We start from the raw sequence: 27,287 nt of genomic DNA, 5'->3' as shown, positions 1-27,287 counted from the left end.
TCAACGCCGCCGGCCGGCCTCGCTGCCCTCAACGCCGCCGGCCGGCCTCGCCGCCCTCAACGCCGCCCCCCAATCCACCTCGGGCCGGCCTCGCCGCCCTCAACGCTGCTCTATAGAGAGCGATCGAGATCGTGGAGAGAGAGAGAGAATTTTTTTTTGTTCTTTTTAATTTTAACTAGTTAATTAGTTTAACAAAAACGGTAAAATAACTTAAAACTTGATAATTAACAAAAAACCGTAAAATTTGATAATTAACAAAAAAAACGTATATACGGAGAGGGGGCGGCGAGGGGGGCGGCGATGCGCGCGGTGTTTTTTTAGGGATCGAGAGGGGACGGCGAGGGTTATAAATGTGTGTTGTCCTCGCCTCCCTCTCCGTGACGCCGTCGTCTGCCGCCCCGTCTCGCGCTCTACCGCGACACCCTCTCCCACCCCTTCCTCGCCTCCCTCTCCGTGACGCCGTCGTCTGCCGCCCCGTCTCGCGCTCTACCGCGACACCCTCTCCCACCCCTTCCTCGCCCCCTCCTTTTGCCACCGCCCTTTCGCCACCGCCACCGCCACCGCCCCCCTTCTTCACTTAATTAATTTGTTTTTACTACATGTTTTCAGGACTGACATAATGGCGGACGATAGAGCTGACCCGATTATGGACAACTATGATCCGGACGGTGAAGCACATATGTTCGGCATCATAAACGGCGATACTCTATATGTGCCGACCGGACAAGAAGAAGATGATATCTCTTCTTATCTGAACCTTGACGGTGAAGATGAAGGGCGCCGTCAGCAAGATGATGCCGAACAAACGTCGATAAACGACGATCTTCAAATGGAAGTAGCAACCACCTCCGGCGCCGAGGTATATATATATACATTGAGCCTCTGGTGATACAAACTAACTGATTTGAATAAATATGTGTGGACTAACGCGCGCGACTCTCTTTCTTATTTTAGCCCTCGGCCGGATCGTCGAAACAATCGAGTACGTCGTCAAAGCGTGGCGCAACCAAGACGATGAAACAAGGAGAAACATGCACCATCGAGGTTGTCGACAGTGCAACCGGCAGGCCGCTGGAGCCCCGCAAGAACGCCACCAAGTTTGTCAACCAATGCGGAGCCATTGTTAGAGACAACGTCTCGATCACCGTCCAGGAGTGGAATAAGCCAAAGAAGGCACGAATTGCTGGTTTCACTTTTGTCGATAAGAGAACAAAAAAAGATTGCTTCAAGAAGCTTATGGAACATTTCGTTCTACCTCCGGAATACAACAAATTCGATAAGGAGGGTAACAAGATTGAGGAAAACAAGGAGAGGAGGAGGCTAGTCAAACAGTTCGCTCTTCATAAGATGGCCGACGCATTCCGGAAATTCAAGCAAAATCTAGCCCATGACTTTGTCAAGCAGAACAAGACTCCGGATTTCAAAGGACAATATGAGAAACTGAAACATGATTGGCCAGAATTTGTGAAGCAAAAGAAATCGGAGCAGTTCATTCAAATATCAAAAAAAATAAGGAAAATGCGGCTAAGAAGGAGTACAATCATATTATGGGGCCAGGAGGGTATTGCCTTTGGGAGCCTAGGTGGGAGAAGATGGAGAACGAGCTGAGGGCGCGAGGAATCCGTCCAGGTACGGAGGGATGGGACCCAAGGGCCAAAAGCTGGTGGTACGGGCATGGGGGAACGCTGAACCCGGAGACAGGGGACTGTGTTTACCGGGGCAAAATAATTAAACCCACCCAAGCCCTTATTGACGCAATGAGGGATGCTCAAGAGGGGAAGATCAAGTTCAACAGAGAGAACGACGCGCTGACAAAAGCCCTCGGGAATCCTGAACACGGAGGACGTGTACGAGGCATGGGGCACATTCCGTGGAAAATAGGGTTCCCCCAGAACGATGACCCGTACGGTTACAGAAGCCGGAAGAGAAAGATGGATTGGGAAGCAGATGTTGTGGCGCGGTTGGCATCGGAAATGGATGTGATGAAGAAAACCGTGAGTGTACTAGTAGCCGAACGAGATGCAGCTCGGGCGCAGCATGAAGATCATCCAGCGGATCTCAGAAGCCAGCAGCGGAGAAGCAGTGTGGCTTCCACGGAGGCCCCACCGGCTGGTGCAGATGCACCGACTATCGAAATTACTGCACCAGAGCCTCTGGTGGTCGAAATTACTGCACCGGAGCCTCTGGTGGTCGAAATTACTGCACCGGAGCCTCCTCGCTACCCCGTGGACGATATAAAGGAGATGAAAGAATGTCATCTGTATTATCCTATCGGGAACATGTCCATGAAGGTAGCCATCGGCAGTGCTTTACCATGTTTACCTGGAGCACTCCACCACAACACCCCCATTCAAGATGGCTATGCTCGTGTCACGGTGGAGGACATAGTCCAAGGGTTTGAGGACCTGGAGATTGACATTGCTACACCTGAAGGGGAGAAAAGACTTGGAGATGTCAAGCGCCATTTCATTCTATGGCAAAAGAAGTTTATCAAGTTTCCAGGCGAGGCGCCAAGGACAACAAGTCCACCCCCCTACGGTGGTGGCGGTTCACCTACACCTCCGTCACGTCAGCCGACGCCCCCCAGTCCACAACGTCCGGCGGGTGATCAGACGCCGCCCCCTAGTCCTCGTCCGGCGGGTGATCAGACGCCGCCCCCCAATCCACCTCCGGCAAAGAAGCAGAAGCAGTCCTGGATTATTAACCCGGACCCTTATGTACCTAAGACCACAAAGGTACCGGAGCCATCACTGAAGCCTCTCCCCACAAGGCCTTGGGAACGTAGTGCCGAGGAAACTGCCGCGGCCGCGGCTGCTGATCATGAGAAATGGAAGGCGGACTGCAAGAAGAAAAGAGAGCCCGAGCCCAAGCCAGTATTTTCTGATGAGCAAAAGAAGTGGGCTAAGTCATTTTTGAGCACACCGTCCCAAGCCGCGAAGAATCTGCCTGACGACTATGCACGTGAACTTCGTAGGCAGGCACTCATGTTGAAGGAGAAGAAAGAGCGGGCGGAGAACCAGGAGAATAAAGCCTTGGAGGAGGCCGAGAAAACGGAATTAGAAAGTAAAAAAAGCGGGAAACGAGTTGCCCAGCTCGGGGAACAAAGTAAACAATCGATTGCCCCGCTTATAGTGAAAGCTGACGGTCCGGATGACCCCGATATCATAGCAGCTGCGGCAGCACATGGATTGACTGTAACGAGTGCCAGAGAACAAGCGGCCAACTTAGGTATTACTCTTCGTGAACTGTTAGGCCTTGATGAGGCGCCAGTGAAGGAGGTAGTAATTACATATGTGAAGAATGGGCCTCTCGTCGAGCCTGCGCAGGAAGAGGATCTACCTCCACAAATGAAAGGTCTGCTGAAATGGTACATAAAAAATAAAAACGCCAAAGAATATATTTATGCGGAAGTTAGATATGAGCATCACTTCAAACATTACTATGTACAAATTCATCTGAGTGAATTGTTCCAGCTTTTCAATCTGCGCGAGCTCGACAAATCTATCATCAGTTGCTACGTTCTGTAAGTGATTTATTTCTACCCCATCTCGTTCATATTGCCTGCACTATATATATGTCCTAACTATATTGTTGTGTCCGCTATTATACATGCAGAATGAAGATTAAGGAATGCAGAGTAAGGAACATCCATGATGTTGGGTTCATTGACCCACACATCGTTAATGGATATGTGTTGGAGCATCACCCCGCCGACATGGAGGCAGACCTGTGGCAGTTTCTTACAAAGCAGGAACTCAAAAGTGATATTCTATTTCCTTACCATTTTGGGTGAGTGTTTCTGTCTTGAGCACATTCTCTTTTGTTTACTCCATGCATGGTACGTGGCCGGCTAATCGATGAGTTATGCATGACATACTGTGCATGTATCGTGTCCGCAGGTTCCACTGGATTCTGCTAGTAATTAAAGTTGACACCTCAGAATGTCTCGTCCACGACTCTCTGAATAAGGATCCAAAGCTTTGGGTCGACATGAGAAGAATGCTGCAGAAGTAATTATTTTCATTCATTTGCGCTCTATATCGATCGGCCTATTTCGTTCATTTCCTAATATCAAGTAACTAATAACTCTCTTGTTCATTTAATTTTCTTTGCCTCGTAGGGTTTGGAGACGGTTCGTAGATACAAAGGTCGGTGAATTCAAAAAAGAGCTAGAATTCAAAAGGGCAAAGGCTAAGAATGGTGAGGATATTCAGCCAGCGGGGACCAATCTATGTGCGTACTATGTCTGTGAGATGATCCGGAGATACACCTCTGAGCGGGTTCCGAGTGATACCAATGCTCAGAGGAATAACCTCTGGATGATGCTTAGTCCAGAAGCTCGCTTCCGACCACTTCAAGAGGAACTAGCTGGATGGTTCAGGAGGGAAGTCCTCCATCCTAAAGGAGAACACCATTACGAGGACGTAGAACTTTATATGCATTAAATTATGTATGGAAACTTGTTCAAAATTGTATATGGTCATCCGATGATATTGAATATATATTGTATATTCCTCTTGAATTCTTTTTGGTTCTAATTTCAAATTTGTTTGAAATTGTACATTCATATGCATGTATGTAGTACCGTAGAATATGTGAAACTCCTTCAAAATTAAAATAAAGCACAAAAGAAATAAAACAATACAAATTAAACAGAAAACAGGTTTAAGGGGGGGGGCTAAAACCCTAAACCTGCGGCGGCCTTTAGTCGCGGTTGGCCAGAAGAACCGCGACTAAAGGTCCTCCGCCCCGACGGCCACCTGGCGCCCACGTGGACGGTCCTTTAGTCGTGGTTCTTAAGCAACCGCGACTAAAGGGTGGGGCCTTTAGTCGCGCCCGTTCGGTCGCGGTTGCGCAACCGCGACTAATGGCAGTTGCGAACCGCGACCAAAGGCCCTTTTTCCACCAGTGCTTCCTTTGCCGGTGCGGCCTCGCTCCCACCGTGCACCACCTTCCCCTCCGTTTCCGGACGCGCACCGCGCTGCGCCCCGCCGCGGCGGAGGGGCCCGAGCCCGTACTTGGGGGGTGGCCGGAAGGGCAGACCTCGGCCGCGCGGCGTTCTCCTGGCGCCGGTCATCGCCGGTGTCGCCTTCTCCTGCGGCGGCGCCGCGGTTGGCGGGCGTGGGAAATGCCGTGGCCATGCCCCGGGGATCGAAGTTTCGGCCTTTTCGGCCGGCGGCGGCGGCGGTGACCGGCGAGACGGCGGCGGCGGCAATGCGGCATTCGGGAGAAACCCTAGCTCCCTCCCTTCCCTCCCCGGTGGAGGGGTTGGGCCGTCCTGGGCCGTGTGGGCCGTTCGGGACGGGGGGAGGCCGCTGGGCCCTTGGGGCCATCTCGACCCGCTGGGCTGCTTGGGCCTTCTATGACTGGGCCTGCGCGGTCAGGTCCCGCCACGCCTCGGGCCTTGGCCCAGGCCCATCCGGACAGCCGGCTCACCTCCTCTTTAGGGTTGGGCGCGGCTCTCCAATTGCTCCTTCCTCCCCCTCTCCATGCGGTGCCGCCACCCTGCGCCCTCCCCTCCCCCTGCCTCTCCGCGGCGTCGCCTGGGCCGGTCCTCCCTCCCTCTTGCATCTCCTCCCCTCCCCTCGCTACGTCACCCATGGTCCGGGATGCCAGGGATGGGGCCCCAAGAGCCGGGCGGGCGGCCGGGATGCGCCGCTTCCTGAGGAGCCGCGATGTGCCTCGCCGGACGGCTCCTGGAGGGAGGCCAAGCTCCGGAATGGCCTGCTCCGTGGCTAAGGGTCGGCCACGGCCGACGACGCCAACTGGCGGTCCTCTTGCGGTCGTGAACGCTCCCCCGAGGAGTGGCAGGGTCGTGGCTGGGATCGGGACCGTCGCTACCCCCTCCCCGCTGCTCCCGCTCTCCTCCCTGCTTCGAGCGCGCGCCGGCCTCCCCCGCTCGGCGCTACGACCCTCCCCATTGCCAAGCCCAATTCCCTCCGACCGGTCCTAACATCAACAATAACCGCAACGGTTGGGGGGCATTCGCCAAGAAGAAGAAGAAGAAGCGGGGCGCGCAGGCCCAACCGGGTGGCCCGGCGTCCTCGGCCACCAACTGTTGGAAATATGCCCTAGAGGCAATAATAAAAGTATTATTATTATATTTCCTTGTTCATGATAATTGTCTTTTATTCATGCTATAACTGTATTATCCGGAAATCGTAATACACGTGTGAATACATAGACCACAATATGTCCCTAGTGAGCCTATAGTTGACTAGCTCGTTGTGATCAACAGATAGTCATGGTTTCCTGGCTATGGACATTGGATGTCGTTGATAACGGGATCACATCATTAGGAGAATGATGTGATGGACAAGACCCAATCCTAAGACTAGCACAAAAGATCGTGTAGTTCATTTGCTAGAGCTTTGCCAATGTCAAGTATCTCTTCCTTCGACCATGAGAGCGTGTAACTCCTGGATACCGTAGGAGTGCTTTGGGTGTATCAAACGTCACAACGTAACTGGGTGACTATAAAGGTGCACTACAGGTATCTCCGAAAGTATCTATTGTTTTATGCGGATCGAGACTGGGATTTGTCACTCCGTGTAAACGGAGAGGTATCTCTGGGCCCACTCGGTAGGACATTATCATATGCGCAATGTGACCAAGGAGTTGATCACGGGATGATGTGTTACGGAACGAGTAAAGTGACTTGCCGGTAACGAGATTGAACAAGGTATTGGATACCGACGATCGAGTCTCGGGCAAGTAACATACCGATAGACAAAGGGAATTGAATACGGGATTGATTAAGTCCTTGACATCGTGGTTCATCCGATGAGATCATCGTGGAGCATGTGGGAGCCATCATGGGTATCCAGATCCCGCTGTTGGTTATTGACCAGAGAACGTCTCGGTCATGTCTACATGTCTCCCGAACCCGTAGGGTCTACACACTTAAGGTTCGATGACGCTAGGGTTATAAAGGAAGTTTGTATGTGGTTACCAAATGTTGTTCAGAGTCCCGGATGAGATCCCGGACGTCACGAGGAGTTCCGGAATGGTCCGGAGGTAAAGATTTATATATGGGAAGTCCTATTTTGGCCACCGGAAAATGTTCGGGATTTTTCGGTATTGTACCGGGAAGGTTCTAGAAGTTTCCGGAGTGGGGCCCACCTACATGGGGGGACCCACATGAACGTGGGTAGTGGGGGCAAGGCCCCACACCCCTGGTCAAGGTGCACCAAGATCCCCCCTTAGAAGGAATAAGATCATATCCCGAAGGGATAAGATCAAGATCCCTAAAAAGGGCGGATAACAATCGGTGGGGAAGGAAATGATGGGATTTCTTTCCTCCCACCTTGGCCAACGCCCCAATGGACTTGGAGGGCAAGAAACCAGCGCCTCCACCCCTATATATAGTGGGGAGACGCATGGGAGCTGAACACGAAGTTCTGGCGCAGCCCTCCCCCTCTCACAAGTACTCCTCCTCTCCCGCGGTGCTTGGCGAAGCCCTGCAGGATTGCCACGCTCCTCCACCACCACCACGCCGTTGTGCTGCTGTTTGATGGAGTCTTCCTCAACCTCTCCCTCTCTCCTTGCTGGATCAAGGCGTGGGAGACGTCATCGGGCTGTACGTGTGTTGAACGCGGAGGTGCCGTGCGTTCGGCACTTGATCATTGGTGATTTGAATCACGACGAGTACGACTCCATCAACCCCGTTCACTTGAACGCTTCCGCTTAGCGATCTACAAGGGTATGTAGATGCACTCTCCTTCTACTCGTTGCTGGTCTCTCCATAGATAGATCTTGGTGACACGTAGGAAAATTTTTAATTTCTGCTACGTTCCCCAACAGTGGCATCATGAGCTAGGTCTATTGCGTAGATTCTTTGGACGAGTAGAACACAAAGTAGTTGTGGGCGTTGATGTTGTTCAATATGCTTACCGTTACTAGTCCAATCTTGTTTCGACGGTATTGTGGTATGAAGCGGCCCGGACCGACCTTACACGTACTCTTACGTGAGACAGGTTCCACCGATTGACATGCACTTGGTGCATAAGGTGGCTAGCGGGTGCCAGTCTCTCCCACTTTAGTCGGAACGGATTCAATGAAAAGGGTCCTTATGAAGGGTAAATAGCAATTGGCATATCACGTTGTGGTCTTGCGTAGGTAAGAAACGTTCTTACTAGAAACCCATAGCAGCCACGTAAAACATGCAACAACAATTAGAGGACGTCTAACTTGTTTTTGCAGGGTATGCTTTGTGATGTGATATGGCCAACAAGAATGTGGTGAATAATATGTGATGTATGAGATTGATCATGTTCTTGTAATAGGATTCATGACTTGCATGTCGATGAGTATGACAACCGGCAGGAGCCATAGGAGTTGTCTTTATTTATTGTATGACCTGCGTGTCATTGAAGAACGCCATGTAAACTACTTTACTTTATTGCTAAACGCGTTAGTCATAGAAGTAGAAGTAGTCGTTGGCGTGACAACTTCATGAAGACACGATGATGGAGATCATGGTGTCATGCCGGTGACAAGATGATCATGGAGCCCCGAAGATGAAGATCAAAGGAGCTATATGATATTGGCCATATCATGTCACTACACTATTTGATTGCATGTGATGTTTATCATGTTTATGCATCTTGTTTACTTAGGATGACGGTAGTAAATAAGATGATCCCTTACAAAATTTCAAGAAGTGTTCTCCCTAACTGTGCACCGTTGCTACAGTTCGTCGCTTCTAAGCACCACGTGATGATCGGGTGTGATGGATTCTTACGTTCACATACAACGGGTGTAAGACAGTTTTACACAGCGAAAACACTTAGGGTTAACTTGACGAGCCTAGCATGTGCAGACATGGCCTCGGAACACGGAGACCGAAAGGTCGAGCATGAGTCGTATGGTAGATACGATCAACATGAAGATGTTCACCGATGATGACTAGTCCGTCTCACGTGATGATCGGACACGGCCTAGTTGACTCGGATCATGTGATCACTTAGATGACCAGAGGGATGTCTATCTAAGTGGGAGTTCATAAGATGAACTTAATTATCCTGAACATAGTCAAAAGACCTTTTGCAAATTATATCGTAAGCTCGCGCTTTAGTTCCACTGTTTAGATATGTTCCTAGAGAAAATATAGTTGAAAGTTGATAGTAGCGATTATGCGATCAGTAGAAAGCTTATGTCCTTAATGCACCGCTCAGTGTGCTGAACCCCAATGTCGTTTGTCGATGTTGCGAACATCGGACATACACGTTTTGATAACTACGTGATAGTTCAATTAAATGGTTTAAGTAGAGGCACCAAAGACGTTTTCGAAACGTCGCGGAACATATGAGATGTTTCGAGGGCTGAAATTGGGATTTCAGGCTCGTGCCCACGTCAAGAGGTATAAGACCTCCGACGATTTTCTTAGCCTGCAAACTAAGGGAGAAAAGCTCAATCATTGAGCTTGTGCTCAGATTGTCTGAGCACAATAATCACTTAAATCGAGTGGGAGTTGATCCTCCAGATGAGATAGTGATGTTTCCCCAAAGTCATTGCCACCAAGCTGCTAGAGCTTCGTGATTAACTATAACATATCAGGGATAGATATGATGATCCTTGAAATATTCATGATGTTTGACACCGCGAAAGTAGAAATCAAGAAGGAGCATCAATTGTTGATGGTTGGTGAAACCACTAGTTTCAAGAAGGGCAAGGGAACAAAGGGATACTTCATGAAACAGCAATCCAGCTGCTGCTCTAGTGAAGAAACCCAAGGTTGAACCCAAACCCGAGACTAAGTGCTTCTGTAATAAGGGGAACAACCACTGGAGCAGCATTACCCTAGATACTTGGTAGATGAGAAGGCTGGCAAGGTCGATAGAAGTATATTGGATATACATTATGTTAATGTGTACTTTACTAGTACTCCTAGTAGCACCAGGGTATTGGATACCGGTTCGGTTGCTAAGTGTTAGTAACTCGAAATAAAAGCTACGGAATAAACGGAGACTAGCTAAAGGTGAGCTGACGATATATGTTGGAAGTGTTTCCAAGGTTGATATGATCAAGCATCGCACGCTCCCTCTACCACCGAGATTGGTGTTTGCGTTGAGCATAGACATGATTGGATTATGTCTATCGCAATATGGTTATTCATTTAAGGAGAATAATGGTTACTCTATTTTTGAATAATACCTTCAATGGTCTTGCACCTAAAGGAATGGTTTATTGAATCTCGGTCGTAGTGATACACATTTTCATGCCAAAAGATATAAGATAGTAATGATGGTACCACTTACTTGTGGCACTGCCATGTAAGTCATAATGGTATAAAACGCATGAAGAAGCTCCATGTTGATGGATCTTTGGACTCACTCGTTTTTGAAAAGTTTGAGACATGCGAACCATGTCTATTGGTGTATATGCATGAAGAAACTCCATGCAAATGGATCGTTCGGACTCACTTGATTTTGAATCACTTGAGATATGCAAATCATACCACATGGGCAAGATGACTGAAAAGCCTCATTTTCAGTAAGATGGAACAAGATAGCAACTTGTTGGAAGTAACACATTTTGATGTGTGCAGTCGAATGAGTGCTGAGGCATGCAGTGAATATCATTATGTTCTTACTTCATAGATGATTCGAGTAAATGTTGAGTATATTTACTTGATGAAACACAAGTCTGAATTATTGAATGGTTCAAGTAATTTCAGAGTGAAGTAGCAGATCATTGTGACAAGAGGATAAAATGTCTATGATATGATCATAGAGATGAATATCTGAGTTACGAGTTTTGGCACACAATTAAGACATTGTGGAAATTGTTTTGCAATTAATACCGCCTGGAACACCATAATGTGATGGTGTGTCCGAACATCATAGTTGCACCCTATTGGATATGCTGCGTACCATGATGTCTCTTATCGAATTACCACTATCGTTCATGGGTTAGGCATTAGAGACAACCACATTCACTTTAAATAGGGCACCACGTAATTCCGATGAGATGACACCGTATGAATTATGGTTTAGAGAAACCTAAGTTGTCGTTTCTTAAAAGTTTGGGGCTGCGACGCTTATATGAAAAAGTTTCAGGTTGATAAGCTCGAACCCAAAGCGGATAAAATGCATCTTCATAGGAAACCCAAAACAGTTGGGTATACCTCCTAATTCAGATCCGAAAGCAATATGGATTGTTTCTAGAATCGGGTCCTTTCTCGAGGAAAAGTTTCTCTCGAAAGAATTGAGTGGGAGGATGGTGGAGACTTGATGAGGTTATTGAACCGTCTCTTCAACTAGTGTGTGACAGGGCACAGGGAGTTGTTCCTGTGGCACCTACACCAATTGAAGTGGAAGCTTATGATATTGATCATGAAACTTCGGATCAAGTCACTCCCAAACCTCGTAGGATGACAATGATGCGTACTACTTCAGAGTGGTACGTAATCCTGTCTTGAAGGTCATGTTGCTAGACAACAATGAAACTACGAGCTATGGAGAAGCGATGGTGGGCCCGGATTCCGATAAATGGCTTGAGGCCATAAAAATCCGAGAGAGGATCCATGTATGAAAACAAAGTGTAGACTTTGGCAGAACGGCTCGATGGTCGTAAGGCTAATGAGTACAGATGGATTTCAAAAGGAAGACGGACAATGATGGTAAATGTCACCATTAAGAAAGCTCGACTTGTCGTTAAGATGTTTTCCGACAAGTTCAAGGAGTTGACTACGATGAGATTTTCTCACTCGTAGCGATGCTAAGAGTCTGTTGGAATTATATTAGCGATTACTGCATTATTTATGAAATCTTGCAGATAGGATGTCAAAACATTGTTTCCTCGACGATTTTAATGAGGAAAGGTTGTATGTGATACAACCGGAAGGTTTTGTCAATCCCGAAAGATGCTAATAAGTCTGCAAAGCTCCAGCAATCCTTCTAAGGACTGGAGTGAGCATCTCGGAGTTGGAATGTTTGCTTTGATGATGATCAAAAATTTTGGGTTTGTACAAAGTTTATGAGAAACTTGTATTTCCAAAGAAGTGAGTGGGAGCACTATAGAATTTCTGATGAGTATATGTTGTTGACATATTGTTGATCAGAAATGACGTAGAATTTCTGGAAAGCATATAGGGTTATTTTGAAAGTGTTTTTCAATGGAAAGCCTGGATTAAGCTACTTGAACATTGAGCATCAAGATCTATAAGGATAGATCAAAATGCTTAATAATACTTTCAAATGAGCACATACCTTAACATGATCTTGAAGGTGTTCAAGATGGACCAGTCAAAGAAGGAGTTCTAGCCTGAGTTGTAAGGTACGAAGTTAAGACTTAAAGCTCGACCACAGCAGAATAGAGAGAAAGGACGAAGGTCGTCCCCTATGCTTAATACGTAGGCTCTTCAGTATGCTATGCTGTGTACCGCACCTGAAGTGTGCCTTGCCATGAGTCAGTCAAGGGGTACAAGAGTGATCCAAGAATGGCTCACAGGACAGCGGTCAAAGTTATCCTTAGTAACTAGTGGACTAAGGAATTTTCTCGATTATGGAGGTGGTAAAAGAGTTCGTCGTAAAGGTTACGACGATGCAAGATTGACACCTATCCGGATAGCTCTGAGTAGAGAGACTGGATACATATAATGGAGCAATAATTTAGAATAGCTCCAAGTAGAACAGTTGTTTGGAATAGCTCCAAATAGAGCGTGGTAGCTGCATCTAGGAGATGACATAGAGATTTGTAAAGCACACACGGATCTGAAAGGTTCAGACCTGTTGACTAAAACCTCCCTCACAAGCAACATGATCAAACATAAAACTCATTGAGTGTTAATCACATAGTGATGTGAACTAGACTACTGACTCTAGTAAACTCTTGGGTATTAGTCACATGGCAATGTGACCTGTGAGTGTTAATCACATGGCGATGTGAACTAGATTATTGACTCTAGTGCAAGTGGGAGACTATTGGAAATATGCCCTAGAGGCAATAATAAAAGTATTATTATTATATTTCCTTGTTCATGATAATTGTCTTTTATTCATGCTATAACTGTATTATCCGGAAATCGTAATACACGTGTGAATACATAGACCACAATATGTCCCTAGTGAGCCTCTAGTTGACTAGCTCGTTGTGATCAATAGATAGTCATGGTTTCCTGGCTATGGACATTGGATGTCGTTGATAACGGGATCACATCATTAGGAGAATGATGTGATGGACAAGACCCAATCCTAAGACTAGCACAAAAGATCGTGTAGTTCATTTTCTAGAGCTTTGCCAATGTCAAGTATCTCTTCCTTCGACCATGAGAGCGTGTAACTCCTGGATACCGTAGGAGTGCTTTGGGTGTATCAAACGTCACAACGAAACTGGGTGACTATAAAGGTGCACTACAGGTATCTCCGAAAGTATCTATTGTTTTATGCGGATCGAGACTGGGATTTGTCACTCCGTGTAAACGGAGAGGTATCTCTGGGCCCACTCGGTAGGACATCATCATATGCGCAATGTGACCAAGGAGTTGATCACGGGATGATGTGTTACGGAACGAGTAAAGTGACTTGCCGGTAACGAGATTGAACAAGGTATTGGATACCGACGATCGAGTCTCGGGCAAGTAACATACCGATAGACAAAGGGAATTGAATACGGGATTGATTAAGTCCTTGACATCGTGGTTCATCCGATGAGATCATCGTGGAGCATGTGGGAGCCATCATGGGTATCCAGATCCCGCTGTTGGTTATTGACCAGAGAACGTCTCGGTCATGTCTACATGTCTCCCGAACCCGTAGGGTCTACACACTTAAGGTTCGATGACGCTAAGGTTATAAAGGAAGTTTGTATGTGGTTACCGAATGTTGTTCGGAGTCCCGGATGAGATCCCGGACGTCACGAGGAGTTCCGGAATGGTCCGGAGGTAAAGATTTATATATGGGAAGTCCTATTTTGGCCACCGGAAAATGTTCGGGATTTTTCGGTATTGTACCGGGAAGGTTCTAGAAGGTTCCAGAGTGGGGCCCACCTGCATGGGGGGACCCACATGAACGTGGGTAGTGGGGGCAAGGCCCCACACCCCTGGTCAAGGCGCACCAAGATCCCCCCTTAGAAGGAATAAGATCATATCCCGAAGGGATAAGATCAAGATCCCTAAAAAGGGGGGATAACAATCGGTGGGGAAGGAAATGATGGGATTTCTTTCCTCCCACCTTGGCCAACGCCCCAATGGACTTGGAGGGCAAGAAACCAGCGCCTCCACCCCTATATATAGTGGGGAGACGCATGGGAGCTGAACACGAAGTTCTGGCGCAGCCCTCCCCCTCTCACAAGTACTCCTCCTCTCGCGCGGTGCTTGGCGAAGCCCTGCAGGATTGCCACGCTCCTCCACCACCACCACGCCGTTGTGCTGCTGTTGGATGGAGTCTTCCTCAACCTCTCCCTCTCTCCTTGCTAGATCAAGGCGTGGGAGACGTCATCGGGCTGTACGTGTGTTGAACGCGGAGGTGCCGTGCGTTCGGCACTTGATCATTGGTGATTTGAATCACGACGAGTACGACTCCATCAACCCCGTTCACTTGAACGCTTCCGCTTAGCGTTCTACAAGGGTATGTAGATGCACTCTCCTTCTACCCGTTGCTGGTCTCTCCATAGATAGATCTTGGTGACACGTAGGAAAATTTTGAATTTCTGCTACGTTCCCCAACACCAACCCCCTGGTGGTCTCGGTGCCTCCCTCGGCCGCGATTGTGCCTAAGTGCTTCAACTGTGGGGTGGCTGGTCACTATCAGCGTGATTGCACCGTCCCTTCCGCGTGTTATCTCTGTAAGAAGATAGATCATCCCACTGCTCTCTGTCCGGACCATCAGCCTGTTGGGACCCTTGGGTTGTTTGGATACACCTTGGATGATTTGGGTTTCTTCCAGATGGACCTCCCTAACGTCCGGGCCGCTCCACCCATGACTGCTCTTATTTCGGTCTTGGATGGCAGGACGGCCTCTCTGACCATCATCTCTGAGGAGCTTCGCCACCTGTTCAATCCGGAATGGGATTGGGGGTGACCCCAGTCTCGGACCGAGAGTTCACTGTCGTCTTCTCCGACCCGGCCAGTCTTCGCTACGGCACCCACAGCGCCCGTCTCACGCTCGCCCTCAACCAGCTCTCCGTCCGCATCTCGGTCCCGACCGTGGACCCACTTGCAGTGGCCTCTCTCTCCATTGTGTGGCTGCAGATCTGTGGACTCCCTCCGGCTGCCAGGGTTGAGGGAGTCATCTGTGGCCTGTCCCGCTTGTTGGGCAAGTTTGTGGCGATCGACGGCTCCTCCCTGTCCACGGGCCCGGCTGTCCGGGTGCAGATCAAGTCGCCAGACTCCTCCAAGCTCAAGACGACGATCAGGATGTACTTCAACGACACATGCTACGACCTTCGCATCACGGTTGAGGGTGGGACTATTGGGGATCGTTGCAGAAATTAAAAAAAATTCTATGCATCACCAAGATCAATCTATGAAGGGACTAGCAACGAGAGAGGGGGGAGTGCATCTTCATACCCTTGAAGATCGCGACATGGAGCGGTACAGGAACGCGGATGAAGGAGTCGTACTCGCAGCCATTCAGATCGTGGTTGATTCTGATCTAAGCACCAAGCAACGGCGCCTCCGCGTTCAACACACGTGCAGCACGGAGACGTCTCCTCCTTGTTGATCCAGCAAGGGGGGAGGAGAAGTTGGGGAAGAACTCCGGCAGCACGACGGCATGGGGTGGAGTTTGCAGTTCTCCGGCAGGGCTTCGCAAAGCTCAACGGAGGAAAAGGGGGTACTGGAGGGGGGAGGGGGATGCGCCTTGGATGAGGTCCTGCTGCCCTCCCTCCTCCCCTCTATTTATAGGGCGAAGGGGGAAGGGGGCCGGCCCCTCTAGATGAGATCTAGAGTGGGGGCGGCGGCCAAGGGGAGGGGGCTTGCCCCTCAAGCCAAGGGGGAGCCCCCTTTAGGGTTTCCCCCAAACCCTAGGCGCATGGGACCTAGGGGGGACCTGGGGGGGATGGCGCCAAACTCAATCGATACTTTACTTGTCCGAGATTCAATCGTCGGTATCCCAATACCTCATTCAATCTTGTTACCAGCAAGTCATTTTACTCGTTCCGTAGTGCATGATCCCACTAACTACTTAGTCACATTGAGCTCATTATGATGATGCATTACCGAGTGGGCCCAGAGATACCTCTCCGTCATACGGAGTGACAAATCACAGTCTCGATTCGTGCCAACCCAACAGACACTTTCAGAGATACCTGTAATGCACCTTTATAGCCACCTAGTTACGTTGTGACGTTTGGTACACCCAAAGCATTCCTACGGTATCCAGGAGTTAAACAATCTCATGGTCTAAGGAAATGATACTTGACATTAGAAAAGCTTTAGCAAACGAACTACACGATCTTGTGCTATGCTTAGGATTGGGTCTTGTCCATCACATCATTCTCCTAATGATGTGATCCCGTTATCAATGACATCCAATGTCCATAGTCAGGAAACCACATGTTGTGGTCTATGTATTCACACATGTATTACGGTTTTCGGTCAATAAATTTATAGCATGAACAATAGAAAATTATCATGAATAAGGAAATATAATAATAACCATTTTATTATTGCCTCTAGGGCATATTTCCAACAGTCTCGCACTTGCACTAGAGTCAATAATCTAGTTACACTATGATGAATCGAACACCCATAGAGTTCTGGTGTTGATCATGTTTTGCTCGTGGAAGAGGTTTAGTCAACGGATCTGCGACATTCAGATCCGTATGCACTCTACAAATATCTATGTCTCCATCTTGAACATTTTCACGAATGGAGTTGAAGCGACGCTTGATATGCCTGGTCTTCTTGTGAAACCTGGGCTCCTTGGCAAGGGCAATAGCTCGAGTGTTGTCACAGAAGAGAGTCATCGGGCCCGACACATTGGGAATAACTCCTAGGTCAGTAATGAACTCCTTCATCCAGATTGATTCATGTGCTGCCTCCGAGGCTGCCATGTACTCCGCTTCACATGTAGATCCCGCCACGATGCTTTGCTTGCAACTGCACCAGCTTACCGCACCACCATTCAAAATATACACGTATCCGGTTTATGACTAGGAGTCATCCAGATCTGTGTCGAAGCTAGCATCAACGTAACCTTTTACGACGAGCTCTTCGTCACCTCCATAAACGAGAAACATATCCTTAGTCCTTTTTAGGTACTTCAGGATATTCTTGACCGTTGTCCAGTGTTCCATGCCGGGATTACTTTGGTACCTCCATACCAAACTTACGGCAAGGTTCATCAGGTCTGGTACGCAACATGGCATACATAATAGACCCTATGGTTGAGGCATAGGGGATGACACTCATCTTTTCTCTATCTCCTGCCGTGGTCGGGCTTTGAGCCGAGCTCAATTTCACACCTTGCAATACAGGCAAGAACCCCTTTTTGGACTGATCCATATTGAACTTCTTCAATATCTTATCAAGGTATGTGCTTTGTGAAAGACCTATGAGGCGTCTCGATCTATCTCTATAGATCTTGATGCCTAATAAGTAAGCAGCTTCTCCAAGGTCCTTCATTGAAAAACACTTATTCAAGTAGGCCTTTATGCTTTCCAAAAGTTCTATATCATTTCCCATCAATAGTTTGTCATCCACATATAATATGAGAAATGCAACAGAGCTCCCACTCACTTTCTTGTAAACGCATGCTTCTCCATAAGTCTTCATAAACCCAAATGCTTTGATCATTTCATCAAAGCGAATGTTCCAACTCCGAGATGCTTGCACCAGCCCATAGATGGAGCGCTGGAGCTTGCATACCTTGTTAGCATTCTTAGGATCGACCAAACCTTCAGGCTGCATCATATACAACTCTTCCTTAAGGAAACCGTTAAGGAATGCCATTTTAACGTCCATTTTCCATATTTCATAATCATAGAATGCGGAAATTGCTAACATGATTCGGACAGACTTCAGCTTCACTACGGGTGAGAAGGTCTCATCATAGTCAAGCCCTTGAACTTGTCGATAACCCTTAGCGACAAGCCGAGCCTTATAGATGGTCACATTACCATCCGCGTTTGTCTTCTTCTTAAAGATCCATTTATTTTCTATGGCTCACCGATCATCGGGCAAGTCTGTCAAAGTCCATACTTTGTTTTCATACATGGATCCTATCTCGGATTTCATGGCTTCAAGCTATTTGTTGGAATCTAGGCCCGCCATCGCTTCTTCATAGTTCAAAGGTTCACCGTGGTCTAACAACATGATTTCCAGGACAGGCTTGCCATACCATTCTGGTGTCGAATGTGTCCTTGTGGACGTACGAAGTTCAGTAGCAACTTGATACGAAGTTCCTTGATCATCATTATTAAATTCCTCTCTAGTCGGTGCAGGCACCACAGAAACATCTTCCTGAGCTGCGCTACTTTCCGGTTCAAGAGGCAGTACTTCATCAAGTTATACTTTCCTCCCACTTACTTCTTTCGAGAGAAACTCTTTCTCTAGAAAGGATCCGTTCTTGGCAACAAAGATCTTGCCTTCGGACCTGAGGTAGAAAGTATACCCAATGGTTTCCTTAGGGTATCCTATGAAGACGCATTTTTCTGACTTGGGTTCGAGCTTTTCAGGTTGATGTTTCTTGACATAAGCATCACATCCCCAAACTTTTAGAAACGATATCTTAGGATTCTTCCCAAACCATAATTCATACGGTGTCGTCTCAACGGATTTAGACGGTGCCCTATTTAAAGTGAATGTAGCTATCTCTAAAGCGTATCCCCAAAATGATAGCGGTAAATCGGTAAGAGACATCATAGATTGCACCATATCCAATAGAGTGCGATTACGACGTTCAGACACACCGTTACGCTGAGGTGTTCCAAGCGGCGTGAGTTGTGAAACAATTCCACATTTCCTTTAGTGCGTACCAAACTCGTGACTCAAATATTCTCCCCCATGATCTGATCGTAAGAACTTTATTTTTCTGTCACGTTGATTCTCCACCTCACTCTGAAATTCCTTGAACTTTTCAAAGGTCTCAAACTTGTGTTTCATTAAGTAGACATACCCATATCTACTTAAGTCGTCAGTGTGGGTGAGAACATAACGATAGCCACTGCGAGCCTCAACGCTCATTGGACCGCACACATCAGTATGTATGATTTCCAACTAGTTGGTTGCTCGCTCCATTGGTCTAGAGAACGGGGTCTTGGTCATTTTGCCCATGAGGCATGGTTCACACGTGTCAAATGATTCATAATCAAGAGACTCCAAAAGTCCATCTGCATGGAGCTTCTTCATGCGTTTGACACCAATGTGACCAAGGCGGCAGTGCCACAAGTATGTGGGACTATCATTATTAACCTTACATCTTTTGGTATTCACACTATGAATATGTGTAACATCACGTTCGAGATTCAATAAGAATAAACCATTGACCAACGGGGCATGACTATAAAACATATCTCTCGTATAAATAGAACAACCATTATTCTCAGATTTAAATGAGTAGCCATCTCGCATTAAACGAGATCCAAATACAATGTTCATGCTCAAAGCTGGCACTAAATAACAATTATTGAGGTTTAAAACTAATCCCGTAGGTAAATGTAGAGGCAGCGTGCTGATGGCGATCACATCGACCTTGGAACCATTCCCGACGCGCATCGTCACCTCGTCCTTCGCCAGTCTCCGCTTATTCCGTAGCTCCTGTTTTGAGTTACAAATATGAGCAACCGCACCGGTATCAAATACCCAGGAGCTACTACGAGTACTGGTAAGGTACACATCAATAACATGTATATCACATATACCTTTGGTGTTGCCGACCTTCTTGTCTGCTAAGTACTTCGGGCAGTTCCTCTTCCAGTGACCGTTTCCCTTGCAATAAAAGCACTCAGTCTCAGGTTTGGGTCCATGCTTTGGCTTCTTCCCGGCAACTGGCTTACCGGTCGCGGCAACTCCCTTGCCGTCCTTCTTGAAGTTCTTCTTACCCTTGCCTTTCTTGAAACTAGTGGTTTTATTGACCATCAACACTTGATGTTCCTTTTTGATCTCCACCTCCGCTGATTTCAGCATTGAATATACCTCAGGAATGGTTTTCTCCATCCCCTGCATATTGAAATTCATCACAAAGCTCTTGTATCTAGGTGGAAGCGACTGAAGGATTCTGTCAATTACTGCGTCATCTGGGAGATTAACTCCCAGCTGAGACAAGCGGTTGTGCAACCCAGACATTTTGAGTATGTGCTCGCTGACAGAACTATTCTCCTCCATCTTACAACTATAGAACTTGTCAGAGACTTCATATCTCTCGACTTGGGCATGAGCTTGGAAAACCATTTTCAGCTCTTGGAACATCTCACATGCTCCGTGCTGCTCAAAACACGTTTGGAGCCCCGATTCTAAGCTATAAAGCATGCCGCACTAAACCAAGGAGTAATTATCACTATGCGACTGCTAGGCGTTCATAACGTCTTGAGTTGCTGGGAAAATAGGTGCTTCACCTAGCGGTGCATCAAGGACATATGCTTTCTTGGCAGCTATGAGGATGGTCCTCAAGTTACGGACCCAGTCCGTATAGTTGCTACCATAGTCTTTCAGCTTGGTTTTCTCTAGGAACGCGTTGAAGTTGAGGGCAACATTAGCGTGGCCCATTTGATCTACAAGACATATTGCAAAGATTTTTAGACTAAGTTCATGACAATTAAGTTCATCTAATCAAATTATTTAATGAACTACCACTCAGATAGACATCCCTCTAGTCATCTAAGTGATACATGATCCGAGTCAACTAGGCCATGTCCGATCATCACGTAAGACGGACTAGTCATCATCGATGAACATCTTCATGTTGATCATATCTACTATATGACTCATGTTCGACCTTTCGGTCTCTTGTGTTCCGAGGCCATGTCTGTACATGGTAGGCTCGTCAAGTCAACCTAAGTGTTTTGCATGTGTAAATCTGGCTTACACCCGTTGTATTCAAACCTTAGAATCTATCACACCCGATCATCACGTGGTGCTTCGAAACAACGAACTTTCGCAATGGTGCACAGTTAGGGGGAACACTTTCTTGAAATTTTTATGAGGGATCATCTTATTTATGCTACCGTCGTTCTAAGCAAATAAGATGTAAAAACATGATAAACATCACATGCAATCAAATAGTGACATGATATGGCCAATATCATTTCGCTCCTTTTGATCTCCATCTTCGGGGCGCCATGATCATCATCGTCACTGGCATGACACCATGATCTCCATCATCATAATCTCCATCATCGTGTCTTCATGAAGTTGTCTCGCCAACTGTTACTTCTACTACTATGGCTAACGATTAGCAATAAAGTAAAGTAATTACATGGCATTTTCATTGACATGCAGGTCATACAATAAATTAAGACAACTCCTATGGCTCCTATCGGTTGTCATACTCATCGACATGCAAGTCCTGATTCCTATTACAAGAACATGATCAATCTCATACATCACATATATCATTCATCACATCCTTTTGGCCATATCACATCACACGACATATGCTGCAAGAACAAGTTAGATGTCCTCTAATTGTTGTTGCATGGTTTTACGTGGCTGCTATAGGTTTCTAGCAAGAACGTTCTTACCTACGCCAAAACCACAACGTGATATGCCAATTGCTATTTACCCTTCATAAGGACCCTTTTCATCGAATCCGGTCCGACTAAAGTGGGAGAGACAGACACCCGCTAGCCACCTTATGCAACTAGTGCATGTCAGTCGGTGGAACCTGTCTCACGTAAGCATACGTGTAAGGTCGGTCCAGGCCGCTTCATCCCACGATGCCGCCAAATCAAGATAATACTAGTAACGGCAAGTAAATTGACAAAATCGACGCCCACAACAACTTGTGTTCTACTCGTGCATAGAAACTACGCATAGACCTAGCTCATGATGCCACTATTGGGGATCATTGCAGAAATTAAATTTTTTCTATGCATCACCAAGATCAATCTATGGAGAGACTAGCAAGGAGAGAGAGGGGAGTGCATCTTCATACCCTTGAAGATCGTGACGCGGAAGCGTTACAGGAACACGGATGAAGGAGTCGTACTCGGAGCGATACAGATCACGATTGATTCTGATCTAAGCATTGAACAACGGCGCCTCCGCGTTCAACACACGTGCAACACGGGGACATCTCCTCCTTCTTGATCCAACAAGGGGGAAGGATAAGTTGGGGAAGAACTCCGGCAGCACGACGGCGTGGGGTGGAGCTTGTAGTTCTCCGGCAGGGCTTCGCCAAGCTCAACGGAGGAGAAGGGGGGGCTGCACCTTGGATGAGGTCCTGCTGCCCTCCCTCCTCCCCTCTATTTATAGGGCGAAGGGGGAAGGGGGCCAGCCCCTCTAGATGAGATCTAGAGGGGGGCGGCGGCCAAGGGAGGGGGCTTGCCCCCCAAGCTAAGGGGGGCGCCCCCTTTAGGGTTTCCCCCAAACCCTAGGCGCATGGGTCGTAGGGGGGGATGGCGCCCAGCCCACTTAGCTGGTGGTTCCCTTCCACATACAGACCATATGGCCCTTTGGGGCAGGTGGACCCTCCCGGTGGACCCCCGGAACCCCTTCGGTGGTCCCGGTACAATACCGGCAAACCCCTGAATACTTTCGGTGACCGTATGATGACTTCCCATGTATATATTTTCACCTCCAGACCATTCCGAAACTCCTTGTGACGTCCGAGATCTCATCCGGGACTCCGAACAACATTCGATAACCACATGCTATTTCCCATAACAACTCTAGCGTCACCAAACCTTAAGTGTGTAGACCCTACGGGTTCGGGAATCATGCAGACATGACCGAGACACCTCTCCGGCCAATAACCAACAGCGGGATCTGGATGCCCATGTTGGCTCCCACATGTTCCACGATGATCTCATCAGATGAACGACGACGTCGAGGATTCAAGCAATCCCGTATATAATTCCCTTTGTCAATCGGTACGTTACTTGCCCGAGATTCGATCGTCGGTATCCCAATACCTCGTTCAATCTTGTTACCAGCAAGTCACTTCACTCGTTCTATAATGCATGATCCCATGACTAACTACTTAGTCACATTGAGCTCATTATGATGATGCATTACCGAGTGGGCCCAGAGATACCTCTCCGTCATACGGAGTGACAAATCCCAGTCTCGATTCATGCCAACCCAACAGACACTTTCAAAGATACCTGTAATGCACCTTTAGAGCCACCTAGTTACGTTGTGACGTTTGGTACACCCAAAGCATTTCTACGGTATCCAGGAGTTACACAATCTCATGGTCTAAGGAAATGATAGTTGACATTAGAAAAGCTTTAGCAAACGAACTACACGATCTTGTGCTATGCTTAGGATTGGGTCTTGTCCATCACATCATTTTCCTAATGATGCGATCCCGTTATCAATGACATCCAATGTCCATAGTCAGGAAACCATGACCATCTGTTGATCAACGAGCTAGTCAACTAGAGGCTCACTAGGAACATGTTGTGGTCTATGTATTCACACATGTATTACGGTTTCCGGTTAATACAATTATAGCATGAACAATAGACAATTATCATGAATAAGGAAATATAATAATAAACATTTTATTATTGCCTCTAGGGCATATTTCCAACAGGGACACCCAGTGATCCCCTCAACCCGGAGGCTGGGGGTGCTGCTGGTCCCGCGTCGGGCCCTGGTAGCGGGGGCACTGCCCCACAGGGCTCTCCCCGTCACCCTCGCAGCGGTTCCCCTCGATTTGAGGCCTCCGGTGATGACTCGTCTGACCATGAGGATGACCCTCCTCCAGCTGGCTCCTCTCACCCCTCATCTGCCCACGGTTCGGGGCTCGACGGCCTCAACCCCGACCCCAAGGAGGAGTCCGAGGACATCGCGGCTATTGCAGCCATGCTCGATGAGGCGGCCAACCTCCCTCCTGGTACCACTCTCCCCCTCCCTTCCTCCCTGCAATGTCCTTGTCTGATGAGGAGGGAAGTGGGGTCAGCCGAGGTAGCATGGAGGTGCGCCCTCCATCCTCCCCTCGGCCCGTCTCTCTGGTGCTCACACGGGAGGTCTGATACGTCTCCAACGTATCTATAATTTATGAAGCATTCATGCTATTTTATTATCTGTTTTGAATGATTACGGGCTTTATTATACACTTTTATATTACTTTTGGGACAAACCTATTAACCGGAGACCCAGCCCATATTGCTGTTTTATTGCCTGTTTCAGTATTTCGAAGAAAAGGAATATCAAACGGAGTCCAAACGGAATGAAACCTTCGGGAGCGTGATTTTTAGGAAGAATATGATCTGGAGAATTGGAGTTCACGTCAGAAGATCTTCGAGGAGGCCACGAGATAGGGGGGTGCGCCCACCCCCCTGGGCGCGCCTTACCCTCTCGTGGGCCCCTCGAGGCTCCCCCGACCGACTTCTTTTGCCTATATAAGTCCATGTACCCTAAAAACTCAACAATCAAGATAGATCGGGAGTTCCGCCGCCGCAAGCCTCTGTAGCCACCAAAAACCTCTCAGGAGCCCGTTCCGGCACCCTGCCAGAGATGGGACCCATCACCGGTGGCCATCTTCATCATCCCGGCGCTATCCATGACGAGAAGGGAGTAGTTCACCCTCAGGGCTGAGGGTATGTACCAGTAGCTATGTGTTTGATCTCTCTCTCTCTCTCTCTCTCTCTCTCTCTCGTGTTCTCTCTCTCGTGTTCCCTCTAATGCACGATCTTGACGTATCGCGAGATTTGCTATTATAGTTGGATCTTATGATGTTTCTCCCCCTCTACTTTCTTGTAATGGATTGAGTTTTCCCTTTGAAGTTATCTTATCGGATTGAGTCTTTAATGATTTGAGAACACTTGATGTATGTCTTGCCGTGCTTATCTGTGGTGACAATGGGATATCATGTGCCACTTGATGTATGTTTTGGTGACCAACTTGCGGGTTCCGCCCATGAACCTATGCATAGGGGTTGGCAAACGTTTTCATCCTGACTCTCCGGTAGAAACTTTGGGGCACTCTTTGAAGTACTTTGTGTTGGTTGAATAGATGAATCTGAGATTGTGTGATGCATATCGTATAATCATGCCCACAGATACTTGAGGTGACAATGGAGTATCTAGGTGACATTATGGTTTTGGTTGATTTGTGTCTTAAGGTGTTATTCTAGTATGAACTCTATGATAGATTGAGCGTAAAGAATAGCTTCATGTTATTTTACTATGAACTCTTGGATAGATAGAACAGAAAGGATAACTTTGAGGTGGTTCCCTACCCTACCATAATGTCTTCATTTGTTCTCCTCTATTAGTGGCTTTGGAGTGACTCTTTGTTGCATGTTGAGGGATTGTTATATGATCTATCTATGTTATTATTGATGAGAGAACCTGCACTAGTGAAAGTATGAACCTTAGGCCTTGTTTCCTACCATTGCAATACCGTTTACGCTCACTTTTACCACTTGTTACCTTGCTGTTTCTATAATTTCAGATTACAAAAACCTTTATCTACCATCCATTATTGCACTTGTATCACCATCTCTTCGCCGAACTAGTGCACCTATACAATTTACCATTGTATTGGGTGTGTTGGGGACACAAGAGACTCTTTGTTATTTGGTTGCAGGGTTGCTTGAGAGAGACCATTGATGACCCACAAGTGCAGGGGATCAATCGTAGTCCTTTCGATAAGTAAGAGTGTCGAACCCAACGAGGAGCAGAAGGAAATGATAAGCAGTTTTCAGTAAGGTTTTCTCTGCAACCACTGAAATTGTAGGTGATAGATAGTTTTGTGATAAGATAAATAGTAACAAGTAATAAGTAAATAAAATAAGTAAAGTGCAGCAAGGTGGCCCAATCCTTTATGTATCAAAGGATAAGCCTGGACAATTTCTAATAATGAGAAAGGAGCTCCCGAGGACACATTGGGAATTATCGTCAAGCTAGTTTTCATCACGTTCATATGATTCGCGTTTGGTACTTTGATAATTTGATATGTGGGTGGACCGGTACTTGGGTACTGCCCTTACTTGAACAAGCATCCTACTTATGATTAACCCATATTGCAAGCATCCGCAACTACAACAAAAGTATTAAGGTAAACCTAGCCATAGCATGAAACATGTGGATCCAAATCAGCCCCTAACGAAGCAACACATAAACTACGGTTTAAGCTTCTGTCACTCTAGCAACCCATCATCTACTTATTACTTCCCTATGCCCTCCTCTAGGCCCAATAATGGTGAAGTGTCATGTAGTCTACGTTCACATGACACCACTAGAGGAGAAGACAACATACATCTCATCAAAATATCGAACGAATACCAAATTCACATGACTACTAATAGCAAGACTTCACCCATGTCCTCAGGAACAAACGTAACTACTCACAAAGCATATTCATGTTCATAATCAGAGGCGTAATAATATGCATAAAGGATATGAACATATGATCTTCCACCAAGTAAACCAATAAGTATCAACTACAAGGAGTAATCAACACTACTAGCAACCCACACGTACCAATTTGTGGTTTTGATACAAGATTGGATACAGGAGATGAACTAGGGTTTTGAGAGGAGATGGTGCTGGTGAAGATGTTGATGGAGATTGACCCCCTCCTGATGAGAGGATCGTTGGTGATGACGTTGGTGATGATTTCCCCCTCCCGGAGGGAAGTGTCCCCGGCAGAACAGCTCTGCCAGAGCCCTAGATTGGTTCCGCCAAGGTTCCGCCTCGTGGCGGAGGAGTTTCATCCCATAAGCTTGCCCATGATTTTTTCCAGGGTAAAAGTGATGATATAGCAGAAGATGGACGCCGGAGGCCCACCAAGGGGCCCAGGAGATAGGGGGCGCGCCCTATAAGGGGGGGGGCGCCCCCTGTCTCCTGGACAGGGTGTGGGCCCCGTGGCCTATTTCTTTCGCTCGGAAATTCTTATAAATCCCAAAAAGTTGTTTCGTGGAGTTTCAAGACTTTTGGAGTTGTGCAGAATAGGTTTCCAACGTTTTCTCCTTTTCCAGCCAGAATTCCAGCTGCCGACATTCCCCCTCTTCATGGTAAACCTTGTAAAATAAGAGAGAATAGCCATAAGTAATGGGATATAATGTGTAATAACAGCCCATAATGCTCTAAATATTGATATAAAAGCATCATGCAAAATGGACGTATCAACCATCTTCATCCTACGCCTCCTACGGATTGATAAACCTTAGGTCATCCACTTGAGTGAAATTTGCTATTGTCCTACAAACCTGTGCACTTGCAGGCCCACC

At 47.3% G+C, this 27,287-nt stretch overlaps 1 protein-coding gene across 1 annotated transcript in view; it reads right to left on the bottom strand.

Moving 5' to 3' along the window:
- LOC119279433 overlaps nucleotides 1-5,141 on the bottom strand; it is a 34,454-nt gene extending 29,313 nt beyond the window's left edge. The window contains exon 1 of the mRNA XM_037560668.1: nucleotides 5,019-5,141. Within this exon, the coding sequence (XP_037416565.1) occupies nucleotides 5,019-5,141 (123 nt within the window). The remainder of the gene's footprint in view (nucleotides 1-5,018) is intronic.
- Between the last annotated feature and the right edge of the window lie 22,146 nt (nucleotides 5,142-27,287).

The sequence above is a fragment of the Triticum dicoccoides genome, chromosome 3B, assembly GCF_002162155.2.
Source record: "Triticum dicoccoides isolate Atlit2015 ecotype Zavitan chromosome 3B, WEW_v2.0, whole genome shotgun sequence".
NCBI lineage: Eukaryota > Viridiplantae > Streptophyta > Magnoliopsida > Poales > Poaceae > Triticum > Triticum dicoccoides.
This window is presented reverse-complemented; position numbering and strand designations above follow the sequence as displayed.